This window comes from Sardina pilchardus, chromosome 21 (assembly GCF_963854185.1).
Source record: "Sardina pilchardus chromosome 21, fSarPil1.1, whole genome shotgun sequence".
Lineage (NCBI taxonomy): Eukaryota > Metazoa > Chordata > Actinopteri > Clupeiformes > Clupeidae > Sardina > Sardina pilchardus.
The window spans coordinates 22,229,188-22,242,214 of NC_085014.1; the positions used below are offsets into that span (position 1 = coordinate 22,229,188).

The 13,027-nt window shown below is 45.8% G+C and overlaps 1 protein-coding gene across 1 annotated transcript in view; it reads left to right on the forward strand.

Moving 5' to 3' along the window:
- The first annotated feature begins 832 nt into the window (after positions 1-832).
- Positions 833-13,027, forward strand: part of LOC134069448 (dedicator of cytokinesis protein 2) — a 106,602-nt gene continuing 94,407 nt past the window's right edge. Inside the window, exons 1-15 of the mRNA XM_062525413.1 lie at positions 833-952; positions 2,273-2,356; positions 3,687-3,727; positions 3,971-4,026; positions 4,133-4,229; positions 4,515-4,663; positions 5,024-5,159; positions 5,779-5,936; positions 6,330-6,411; positions 7,228-7,363; positions 8,998-9,073; positions 9,425-9,501; positions 10,365-10,615; positions 12,308-12,406; positions 12,890-12,962. Coding sequence (XP_062381397.1) covers positions 910-952; positions 2,273-2,356; positions 3,687-3,727; positions 3,971-4,026; positions 4,133-4,229; positions 4,515-4,663; positions 5,024-5,159; positions 5,779-5,936; positions 6,330-6,411; positions 7,228-7,363; positions 8,998-9,073; positions 9,425-9,501; positions 10,365-10,615; positions 12,308-12,406; positions 12,890-12,962 — 1,558 coding nt within the window. The 5' untranslated portion in view covers positions 833-909. The remainder of the gene's footprint in view (positions 953-2,272; positions 2,357-3,686; positions 3,728-3,970; positions 4,027-4,132; positions 4,230-4,514; positions 4,664-5,023; positions 5,160-5,778; positions 5,937-6,329; positions 6,412-7,227; positions 7,364-8,997; positions 9,074-9,424; positions 9,502-10,364; positions 10,616-12,307; positions 12,407-12,889; positions 12,963-13,027) is intronic.

Sequence of the window (13,027 nt, forward strand, 5' to 3'; positions counted from 1 at the left end):
CACAAACACATACTCTCTCACACACACAAAAGGTATTACTTCCAACTGACCTTTAAAAGCTTTGTATGAAGTATCTGTCTCTGTTGTGGCTCAACTTGCTAGATGGATTTTGAGAACTATGTGTGTCACTCTCTCTCTCTCTCTCTCTCTCTCGCTCGCTCTTTCTCCCTCTCTCTCTCACACACACTCACTCACTCACATTCACACTCACACTGTATGATATCAGGTGTCAGGTTGAAAATAGATTGCGTACATGATTCAAGAATAGTTAATAGGTTGACTTAATAGGATGACCATCCAACATCCTGATTTTTTTCTCATGATTTGACCAGCACATGAAGTCAAAGGCACCCAGCTTAAATGACTTTTACGGAAATCAGTGTTTTCACATCTTAGAGTCTTTGAGGGAATACAGCGAACACTGCCACCCTGTGGAGAGACGGTGTACAAGCACAAGGCTTGTGGTCTGTCCCACATCTGATGGGATGTTCATCCCAGCGGTCAGCAGCACAAGTGGTTTTCCCATGTGTTGAGAGGAACTATGAATAGTCTGTAGTTCAGAGGCTTGCTTCTGAACAGGTTCCTCTAATGGTGTGCTCATTTCTAATCTAATTTATTCTGTCTGTCAGCGATAGTATCAATAATTTAACATCTGCAAAAATAATAAATTAGTCCCTTAATCAAAGCTCAAGTGATGGTTTTTGATTGACAGCCCCGTAAAGCACCTCTCTGTGGAGAAGTGTCCAAAAACATGACAGCGCGAAGAGGAAGGGGAGGAACGTAACTCACTGTCACTCATACAGAAAGACAGAAGTGAGAGGTATCACGGAACTCAGAGAGCAAGAGAGAGAGAGAGAGAGAGAGAGCCATCCACTAAGGGAAGGAGGAAAACGCTGTTCTCCGTCAGCCATGGCTCCCTGGACGCAGACCTCCTCTGCTAGATATGGCGTTGGTAAGGTCTTCTTTTTTCATGGTAGACGTGTCCTCAAGAGTGCTCACTAGCGTGGTGCCTTGCAAGAACCGGGCCCTTTTGGACCTGGGGGAACCTCGGGTTTAAACTTCCTGTTAGACAGGATGTGGGCAGGTGTAATTCAACGGTCTCAAAACAACACTTTTCAAACATTTCAAACAAAGTTGAGGTTTAAAACAGCTGTGTTTATACAGAGGATTTGACTGCTATTGCAAGAGAGGGGTTTCGGCTCTAAGCTTACACAGAAAGCTTAAAAACACTGTAGAGATTAAAAAATGAGTAGTTATGCTGACTTGCTTATTGCTCTCCCTATTCTCAAGCTCTTGTCGGCATAAATGGGCTTTATTATAAGATTGCATTCTGCTTATCCACTCTTTGAGTTATTTGACTCGGAAAAAAACACTGTAATCACACACTCACTGAAGTAAAACTGAACAATTTTAATTGGGCTGATGTTCTTTTAATGTGCGTGAAATATGTTGATGTCTGTGCAATGCAAACAGTGTGCTGAGCAAGTGGAAATTCAAGAGAGTTTAAATGCAAATACTTAAAGTGATATATTTTACATTTGGACAAAAGTCATTATATTTTTAGAACACTGAAGCTCTAGCCTAGCTTTCTCATAGTGGGTGGTGACACTTCATTGTGGTCTGTTAGTAGAGGAAGTAAAGCTTCGCTTTTTTTTTTGACTTAGTAAACACAGAGTGCTGCTTTAATATGGATCAAACTGCATATTCTTTTTACATTTTCAAAAAGTGTGGGTCCCCTGGTGCAATATCATGCTGAATTTAAACTTTTATTTTCTCATGATGACACATCAGATTGCCCTCTCCCTCTCCTTTTCGCCATGTTTACGTAGTCTGGTACAGGAAGTCAGAGACTTGCAGAGAGGAAGTAACTAGAGTTAGTAAGCTCATATGTTCACACCACCACCACCATAGCTCATGTGTGTGTGTGTGTGTGTGTGTGTGTGCGCGTGTGCGTTTGTGTGTGTATGTGTACTTGTGCATGTGCGTGTGTGTGTGTGTGTGTGTATGCATGTGTGCATGCGAAAGGGAGTGAAAGACACACCTATACAGTATATAGTAGTAAGGAGTAAAGATCACTGGCATGCAAAACTAGGTACAAATATCTAATCATGATGCCCCTAAACCACCAAGCACTCTCATCTAGTCCATACAGGACCTGCTCTGCAATGCAGCTACATAGGCCTGCATTAAAGACCTTCAGTGGCCAAGACATCTGTGACCTCTTCTGAACCTTAATTCTTCTCATTCTACCCCTCTCTCTTCCCCTCCACAGTCAAGTGGAACTTCACAGCCAAGCATGAGCGGCAGCTGTCCCTGGAGGTGGGGGACACCGTGCACATTGAGTTGGCCTGTGAAGGTGAGCTGCTGGGAGCCCCAGGGCAGTGTGTTTTCATCAGGGTGCAGAAGGGTGGGCTGCTATGTGTAGAGAGGAGAGATGAGGCCTGCTGAGATCACTATGCAGTCCAGATCTGTAAATCCTCAGACTGGTTCAGTATGACTGTCCACAGACTGACACATTGATTGCCTCAGTAGGTAGTATGGGAGACATAAATGACTAAGCATCTTAACCTTGACAAAGTAGATATGGTTATGATGAGAGGGCCACTGAGGCCTAACATTCTTAATGTTCTCAGAATATTGGGCCTGATTTTGTGTAAAATGTGTGGCACTTTTGGATCTATGTCATTTAGAATGTCTTGTGGAAAATATCCACTTCCCGAATCCAATTAACACTTAACACTTAATATGCTAAATAGCACCCTGGAACAAAGCGTCCGAAGGAGACGATGCAGACAGGAGATTTCTGTAGGCTGTTGATCTTTATTCTCCATATTACTGTGATAGTGCAGAGAAAGCAAAGTTTCAGGCTGACCGTCAAGACAGTAGGGAGAAGGTGAGGTGTCATCCGCTGGGGCCCCCGATGAATGTCCAGACGAGGCATGGCTGTGTCCTGTTTCTTAAACACCTGGGACACATTTCGTTGTCTCTTCGCGTCATCCCAAACTTCTTTTAGCCAATCAGCACAGAGTAAAGTCAAATATAATGATGGAGGCCGTCTAGGAATCCTTGTGTTTTTCTGTTGCCCTGCTTTTTAGGTGTCAGTGAGGCTAATTAAAATGATGCAGACTCTCTTGGAGGCTCTCCTCCCATCATGCCTATAATGTATGTAACGCTGTGTAGCCTTGTGGCTTTCTGGTTCTCTCCTTTTTAGGTGTAGGAGAGAGGTCTTTGTCTTTAGAATTAGGTGTAAGACGAGTTGTTTGCCACCTAGGATTGTCTACTTTTCATTATTGTCCCTCCTCTGAACCCCACCAGCCGAAGACACCCCCTCTCCCTTGACCATGCGGAGGAGCCTAGTATGGCGTTTCCCCCAGACCGCTCTCCTGATTGTTTATGCAGTAAATCAAGCCGGCCCTAGAAACTTTTGCAGCAGATAGAGCTGACTCAAGGGGCGCTTACAGCAAAGTAGCAGACACAGGAGCTCTACCGCAAATGCACTAGGCCCAATATTACAGTTTATGAACCATGGATGCTTCCTCGGGATCATGAAAAGTCATCACAAATGACATCGGTCTACCTCAAAAGTGTCTGAGTGGCAGCGTACTCCTGATTGTAATGGTTCTGTGTTTAAGTCAGTTTGAGTTGATAGATGAATGGATAGTTGAGAAGATCCTTTTCTTTTCCAGGCTGGTACAAGGGGTATTTGGTGAAGAACAAGACCAAGGAGGTGAGTCCTGTCTCTTTGCCATTGTATGTAGGTCTCAGTGGGTAGATTTGAATTTGGGCTCACTTACAAAAAAAGTGTTTGTTTTGTGTGTTTTTATTGCCAAGCGAAACATCAAAAGAACAGTGTGATTATGCATAAACAGCATCAACCCCTTACTTTCCATTGGCTTCGTCTCTCTTTGATCTCCCAAAGCTACAGTAACATCTGACTGTCACGATGCCTTCTGTTTTGTCATGTCTGCAGGGGGCCTTTCCTGCCAGCATTATTGAACTGAAGGAAGTCATTGTTGAAAAACGAGGGTATGCATCCATCCATCCGCTCATCCATCTATCCATCTTCAGTATTCATTTCATGAAATTGCAAAATGATGTTGGCACATTGATGTAAAGTCTGTGTCCCCTGCAGAGATGAGGAGGTGGTGTTATCGGGAGAGCTGCCCCTGGTGAAGGAGGTGACCACTACTCTGCGGGAGTGGGGCAGCATCTGGAAACAGCTGTTTGTGGTACGACACCTGGATTCACATCACAGGAACCTTTTTTCAATTAGCATCCCTAATTATTGTTAACATTTAATATTTGTTTCTAAAAGGTCTCTTGAACAATAGGCTTATATAATTGAAGGCACCTTTTTTTTGTGCTAGTGTTCAGTCGGCTATGTCTTAATGACCATTATTTGTTTGATCCTGACATTTATGGCCTGCCTAAGTGGTTTTGTGTTTAAATACACTGGGGAAGTGTGTTTTGGTCCACCGAGGGCAAAACAGATTGTCTTTGTTTGTGTTTCGCAGGCCAATAAGAAAGAGCGTGTTACTCAAGTCCAGAGACTCATGTGGGACTTAATGGAATGGCGTTCACAGCTCCTATCGGGCACGTTGCCTAGCGACGAGTTCAAGGAACTGAAGCAGAAAGTCACTTCCAAAATCGACTATGGCAACCGGTACCTCGTCTAACTGTTCAATTTCCTCTTTCATTAACTCACTGTAATAGCGCTGCTCGAGACTAGAGTGCTACCAGTTGAAAACTAATGAAACAATCCAAAAAGAATCGTGCTCTCAGAAGTCCACAAAGTTTGGACCGGCTTCTCCTACAGTACTGTTAGGTTAATTATATCGATGAAAAATGTGCACAATGGCCCCTATTATCATGCAGATTATTTTTTGTTGCATTGTAATTGGCTTGAGATGATGTATAGCCTGGGCACAGAGGAATATAATATATATTCTCAATTAGCCATGGTTGATCAGTTTAACATTACTTTCTTCCCCTCCCTTTACGGCCACCCTCATTTCTCTCCCAGGATCCTGGAGCTGGATCTTGTGGTCCGGGATGCCGACGGGAACATTTTGGACCCGGATCAAGCCAGCGTCATCAGCCTGTTCCGGGCCCACGAGAATACCAGCAGCAAGATTACGGAGCGCATCAAAGAGGAGCAGGTCAGATAATCCCCAATCCCCTGTCTCCGTCATTCATACCAAACCACATCAAACATAACATCACCATGTACTTTATGAATGACTTCATATTCTTAAAGAAGCAATCATACCTTATGGTTAATGTCATAGTTGTGTAACTTGCTGCTAGTTAATGTTAGATTTTTCTGTAACACAATAATAATATGTACAAACATGCAGTACGTGCTTAAAAAAATTTAAATAATCTGCATTGGACGAACAAAAGCTGTGCATTAGTTATAAAGCTGTTGTTTTTTTGTCACTGGGCTCCATCTGGCTTTGAAATTTCAATATTGAGAACAGAGGCACAGCTGAGCCTGATAGATAGGAGCGCATTAATTAAACCATTCATTTTTAACGCCGCGCCTGATATGAAGGGGTATATCATCTCCTCTCACATTGAACAGGGCCACGTTTAATTGAAGCTGTATTTCCACAGGGGCTCGCTCTTTCTCTTTAGAGGGACCAGAAAAGGATGTCATTACTGTTATGAGTTACCTGAATGGCTGTGCAAGGGCTCAGCCAAGTCTTTGCGCGTGTCCTGATTATGCTTTTTCGTCCTTTCCCTTGTTCTTCCTTTGTCTCGCTTTTCTCCCTCTAGTCCAACACCCAGACGGATCATTCCGGAATCTCCGCGCGCATCCAGTCGTCTCCCACTCACAGCTTGTTTGTTTTCGTCCGCAACTTTGTGTGCCGCATCGGAGAGGACTCTGAGCTGTTCATGTCCCTTTATGACCCCCACAAACAGGCCATTATCAGGTCTGTCAGGCAGATTAACACTCTCTCTCTTTCCCTCTCTCTCTCTTTTTCTCTCTCTTTCTCTCTCTCTCTCTATCTCTCTCTCTTTTTCTCTCTCATTCATATTGGTTCATTCTCTGTTTAAAAATGTATACTGTAAACATGCAGTACATGCTTAAACAAACCTTCAGCTAGCTCATCAAGCTAGACATTCCTAAGGTGGATAGCATCCTCTCCACCTCAGCTCCAATTTCTACCAATAAGTTTCTACTCATGCCAGTTCAATCAAAATATTCAGTGAGAAGTGTGTTGTGAGGCTGGTTGTCATATATTGTGAGTATTGTGTTGTCTCTGCAGTGAGAAGTGGGTGGTGAGACACGTTGTCATATTGTGAGTGTCGTGTTGTGTCTGCAGTGAGAACTACCTAGTGCGCTGGGGGAGCGGAGGATTCCCCGCCGACATTGAGATGCTGAACAACCTGAAGGTCGTCTTCACTGTGAGTTCTCAACTGAGGTGGTGGTGTGTGTGTGTGTGTGTATGTGTCTCTGTCACTTTGTGTGTGTGTGTGTGTGTGTGTGTGTGTGTGTGTGTGTGTGTGGGGTGTTTGAATGAAATAGTTTCTAGTTGTTTGCAGTCAAATCCCTTTCCTATTTCCTCCTGCCTCTGCCTGCCATTCAAAACCCCACATCCACTCTCCCAGTGTCTCCCCTTAAACACCTCACTAGCGACGCCAGCTCATTTGGCACTTAAGGTGATGAATATGTCCCAGTCTTATCACCCTCTCAGACACGTCCCAGGCATCTGGACTGAGTGCTGGAAGCAGGGCAGTATACTGCAATTACCCCCTCAATGTACCCAGTGTAATCAGGAAGTAATTGGCAATGACTGCTGCCGTCAGATTGATAGTGTTGCTGAGACTCCACTGTTTTTGCGGGGGGTGCCGTGCACCCATAAAATTGGGGCTCTTGAGGATAATATTTTTACTTCCCTGTAATAGCCGCTACCTTTGGGCTTTTCTTTCGGCTTAATATGCTCGGACGGAATGAATCACTGCAATTTTAGTCAGCTTTTTGCGAGGGATGATAGTTCGTCTCTGCCGGTGCCCGGGAAAACAGGCAGTACATTATCCGGGCAGTGCAAAAGCCTTATAAATAGCCTCGATATCTCCGTTTCTCTCCATTTATAACACAGCCTGTCATAGACTCTTTGGGTTTCACTCACTTCTCTCTCTCTCTCTCTCTCTCTCTCTCTCTCTCTCTCTCTCTTATATTCTCTCTCTCTCTCTCTCTCTGGGTTGTGTCTGTGCCTGCAGGACCTGGGCAACAAGGACCTGAACAGAGAGAAGATCTATCTCATCTGCCAGATCGTGCGGGTGGGCCGCATGGACCTGAAGGAGTCCCACTCCAAGAAGTGCACCCTGGGCCTGCGCAGGCCGTGCGGGGTGGCAGGTGAGGGGCAGTTGGGGCAGTTGGGGGCAGTAGCGGTCAGAGGAGCGGTCATCAGACTAGAGATGGAGGGCCTCCTAATGAATCGCTTCAGTCCATGAAGCAGTCTGGGCTGTCAGTGGGCCAGACACACAGATGAGGGAGTCTGCAGTGAGACGCCCTGTACTTTCTCACTGTACTGTAGCCCATTATTTCTAAGTCTCGAAAAGGTGAAATGTGTCAGTGAGAATCATGAGAAGTCTGAGTCAATGGTACTGCCACTTGTACTGTGTTCAGTTGCAGCAAGAAGCGATAGATTGGAATCATTTGTGATTCTTTCCGTTGTTGAAGCTATTTGGATTCCGTTAAACATGCGTGATATCATCTTGACATTAAACAGCCAACGGCTCCAGTGTTATGTTTGTGCTGTTAACTAGCTCTCAATCGTACCAGACTCAAGTCCAGACCAGTCTAAAAAGGTTGGTCTACACAATCTCATTCCTATCTTGTGCAATTGAAAGAATCAGGAGGTCTATTCCTACAGTAGCTTAAAAACGTGTTCTTGTAGTTGGCTTATTCTGTAATTAGTCAGCATGACAGCAATGCTTAAGATATGACACTGAGCTTTTGAAATGAATGTGACAGCTCTCAGAGTTCAACTGATGTAACAACATGTCACTTTCTAATATCTAGGCACGATACTTTTTTTTTGAGAGGCTGTTGTGACAAGTAGTGAATGATGTCCCCTTTTTATCACTGAGCTCTGTCACAAGGAACTGTCGTGAGGACTTATGACAGAATCTGGCCGTGGTGTGTTTGTGTCATGATTTGATGGAGGGATCAAATTGCAATGGAGGGATCAAGTAAAGATAGACAGACAGGCAGACAGACAGGCAGACAGACAGACACACCCATTCACTTACTTAGATGATCAGTCAGTTAATGGTCAGGATCTGTTCACTGACCATTCAGTTATTGAATTGTAAACTTGAATCATTTGCATCAGTCACAAAAAAAAGTGTGAGCATGCCTCTTTTGAACTCTTTTTTCCAGCTTTGACTAGTTTTGACACTCATCATTGAGATGTGTTAGTCATATAATCAGGATTGGTCAGAAAGCCTGTATGTTGCAGTGAAGTACTCTCCACCAGTTCTCAAATAATCGTATCCTCACTCTGCTGTGTATTTTTGCAAGTCCAAAAATCCTTTGGTAGGGAGTCTCTTAAATCCTCCTGTAGAAAGAGGAGTGTTTTCCTTGAGTCCAGAGAAGAAGATGAATAGTGTATCACAAGTGGCTCGAGAAACCTCTGAAGAGAAAACTTTAACTTTTCCCCTCACATGGCACAGAAGAAGAAAACTGTGTAGTCTTTGAACCCATGTGTGCATAGCGATGCACCCCCCCCCCCCACACACACACACATTAGAGTGCAGATCTGTAACCTAGTTAAGTCAACAAGAGAAAATGAGGCATTCAAAACATGAGTGTGCCTTATATTTAGAAAAGTTCTCAGAGATCTCATATGAGAAATGGTGACAGCTTCTGAAGGCTCATTAATAGTAGATGAATAATCACATGTTGTCACCAGCTGACATGTGCATTTTTGTGTGTGTGTGTGTGTGTGTGTGTGTGTGTGTGTGTGTGCGCGCTTGTGTTTACAGTGATGGATATCAGTGACATTATCAAAGGGAAATTTGAGTCTGAAGAAGAGAAGCAGTATTTCATCCCCTTTCATCCGTGAGTTTTTCTGTCCTGTTGTTTGTTTTTTCTCGCGGGATTCTCTCCATGTTTTGGCTCTTCTTCTGTATCATCTGTGTTCGTACTCAGGGGGCCTGTTTACAGCGCAGCAATTTATTCAACCTCTTTATATGCAGTTTTGTCAAACAGCTCAAGGCCTGTGGATATACGAGTTTTGTGTGTGTGTGTGTGTGTGTGTGTGTGTGTGTGTGTGTGCTTGGGCGTGTGTGCGCGTGTGTATGTTTGTGAATATGACTTTTGCATATCTTTGTGCCCTTGGGGTGTGTGTGTGTGTGTGTGTGTGTGTGTGTGTGTGTGTGTGTGTGTGTGTGTGTGTGTGTGTCTGTCTAGGGTTACAGCAGAAAATGACTTCCTTCACACCTTGCTGAACAAAGTGATCGCCTCGAGAGGTGACAGTGGGGGACAGGGTAAGCCACTGCAGCAGCACAGCTCCCGCCCACCCCTGCTGCATGACCAATCACACGCCTGTCACATGTCTCCACACCAGTGGCCCTCTGTATTTCCTGTACAACATCACCTTTAAATCCTCCCATACAGCACAACTCTGCCTACGCTTCTCTGCATGTTCTTATGTTCCATGCCCACGTTCCTCTTCATGTTCTCATGTTCCATGCCTATGTTCCTATACATGTTCTCATGTTTCATGCCTATGTTCCTATACATGTTCTCATGTTTCATGCCTACATTCCTATACATGATCTCATGTTTCATGCCTACATTCCTATACATGTTCTCATGTTCTATGCCTATGTTCCTCTACATGTTCTTGTGTTCCATGCCCTCATTCATCCTCATGTTCTCCTACTCTACACTTCCGCACGTGCGTCATATCACATCTCTGGATCGCACATTCATGCGTTATGCATCTTGTCCATGTAGTAACAGTAGCCAAACCGAGGCAGTTTAATGTAGCATGAGAACCCAACCTTTGAGGCATCTGACCATGCATGCACAAAATACCACAGGCTATTTGAGCGTATGGCCTCAGTGCTTTGAGTTTGAGAACTTACTCTGTTTGTTTACATTGAGTGGCAAGCTAGTTCATCACCAATGCACCAACCCAGTACCACAACAGTAAACACTTGTTCTTGGTTGTACGGTACTTAATTGTCTCTCTGTTGTTGTAGCCATTATCTCAGTGCTTCTCTTAATTGCTGGTCACTACACCTCCTCCTGTGGAGAGCTGATATATAGCTGTGGAGAGCGGATATATGGTGGGCTTGCCAGTGGATGGACGATCCGGTCATCTGTGTCCACCTTGTCCCGGCAGGGTTGTGGGTGACGATGAAGGTGCTGGTGGGGGACATCATCCAGATCCGCAAGGACTACCCTCACCTGGTGGACCGCAACACGGTGGTGGCCAGGAAACTGGGCTTCCCGGAGATCATCATGCCCGGGGACGTGCGCAACGACATCTACATGACCCTGGTGTCCGGCGACTTCGACAAGTACAACAAGACCACGCAGAAGAACGTGGAGGTCATCATGTGGGTGTGCGACGAGGAGGGCAAGGTCGTGCCGGTGAGTTTGCACGCACGCACGCACACACGCATGCACACACACGCACACACACACACACACGCACACGCACACGCACACGCACACGCACACGCACACGCACACGCACACGCACACACACACGCACACACACACACACGTGCACATGGTTGCACAAATGCACACACAACCATGCAATGACAGATGGTGTTGTAGTGTCTTCTTCCCCGGGGCGTGGTTGGTGCAAAGGGTGGCTGCTGTGGTTGTATTTGCAGGGTGGTGTGCTTCATACAGCAGACCACAACACAGGCAGCGCACATCAACAGAAATAGCCTGCATCAGCTCACCCCGGCTACTGTTTGAGGTTGAATTGTATATGTGGCCACACATCCATGTTAAGATCAACCAGAAGCTGAAGCAACTGTGCGAATGATATAAACACACAGTCTGGTTAATCAAACCCAGAGGTGTTGGAATCCTTAAGTCCAAGTGTGTGTGATGAAAGTAGCAGCTGAGCACGGCAGGGGGATCCATCTCCAACGGGAGGACTAGACACGTCTGGAAAGAATGTGCTAGAATTTATCCGTCATAAATGTCCTCTCCTCTCTTGAATTATCTACAGGCACGAGCAAGTTCGAGTTCAAGTTGATTTGTCATATGCCTCAATACATCAAGAGCTCACAATATATTAAGAATAATAACCATAATAGCCAGAGTTGATCATTGGCCTTGGGAATATTCTAGAAGGTTTTCCTTTGTATTTTCAACCACATAGAGATGTATCCAAGAGAGTTTGTGTGCTGCAGGGCCTGATGGATGGCTGGCTCGCTAGATTGGAAATGGGTGATACTAATCTGTCTAGTCCAGATTCACGTACCAAGTGATATCTTCCTGGCAGCCATTTTGCGGCACCTTTTTTCCCCCCATTCTGTCGCCTTCCTCCATTCCCCTCTTTCTCATTGCAGAAAGTTGTGGAGTGTGAGATGAAGGACTCAACCCAGTGACCCCCCACACACACAGACGCGCACACACAAAAGCACACTGACTTACTCAGACAGACAAACGGACACACTCACACACACACACACTTACAGAGCGCTCAACTGATTCTCTGATTTTCTGGAACAGACTGCATTTCATGCTTCTGTGGAGCTCTACCGTACACACACACACACACACACACACACACTGACACACAAACACGCAGACACACACACACACACTCAAACACAAACAAAGCAAGACTTTGGTCTGGTGTTGTGGCTCTCTATTGCCATACATGGAGCTGAAGATTAAACTCTTTGTGCCCACACACACATTTATTTCCTTGTGGGCTAAGAGATGTCCGCTATGCGAGTGAGCTGATTTGGGTCCAGCGATCCGTAGATAACGGCTCCAACTGCGCCCCGCGTCCGGCCCGGATCCTCCAGCCTATCTGGGTGCTTGTGGGTCCCCGGTGGAGCTGGTGAAGACGCCGGCGTGCGCGTTTCTTCCTCTTGTGGGGCCCATCAGTCACGCGGGTCTGCCGGCTATCTAGCGCTCCTCTGGGCTATCTAGCGGTAGGTGGGCCCTGGAGAACGCGATTGATGGTTTCTCTTTTCCTCTATCTCACTCCTCTCCCCCCTCTCTCTCTCTTTCTCTCTCGTTCCCTCTCTCTTTTTCTCTCTCTCTCTGTCTCTCTCTCTCTCTCTGTCTCTGTGGCCTCTTTTCTTGCAGAATTCTATCTGCCTCGGGGCGGGAGACAAGCCGCTGAACGAGTACAAATCGGTCATCTACTATCAGGTCAAGCAGCCCCGATGGATGGAGACTTTCAAGGTAAAAGGGAAGTGTGTGTGCGGGGTGTGTGTGTGTGTGTGTGCGGGGGGGTGTGTGTGTGTGAGTGTGCGTGTTGGGGAGGGGTGAAAATTGGATGGTGGGGGTGATTGGGGCAGGTGGGGCTGTCAGTGAGAGTGAGTATTTGAGGACATGGGGAAAGAGAGGAGGAAAGAAAGAATGGGAGCAATATATGTGTGTGTGTGTGTGTGTGTGTGTGTGTGTGTGTGTGTGTGTGTGTGTGTGTGTGTGTGTGAGAGAGAGAGCTGAACTAAATCCACTTGTTTGTGTGTGTGTGTGCAGTGTTACAGTGAACTGAACTAAATCCATCTCTGTGTGTGTATTACGCGTGCCTGTGTACATTTGTCATGTGTGTGTTTGCGTGTGTGTCATGCACGCATGCATTCATTGTGTGTGTGTGTGTGTGTGTGTGTGTGTGTGTGTGTGTGTGTGTGTGTGTGTGTGTGTGTGTGGTGTGTTCTGCAGGTATCCATCCCTCTTGAAGAGATGCAAAGGATCCACCTGCGCTTCATGTTCCGCCACCGCTCTTCCCAAGAGTGTGAGTCGCACACTGATGATGTCATCCTCCTGCTCCCACCCAGCAGTCCCACAACTTAGATGGCC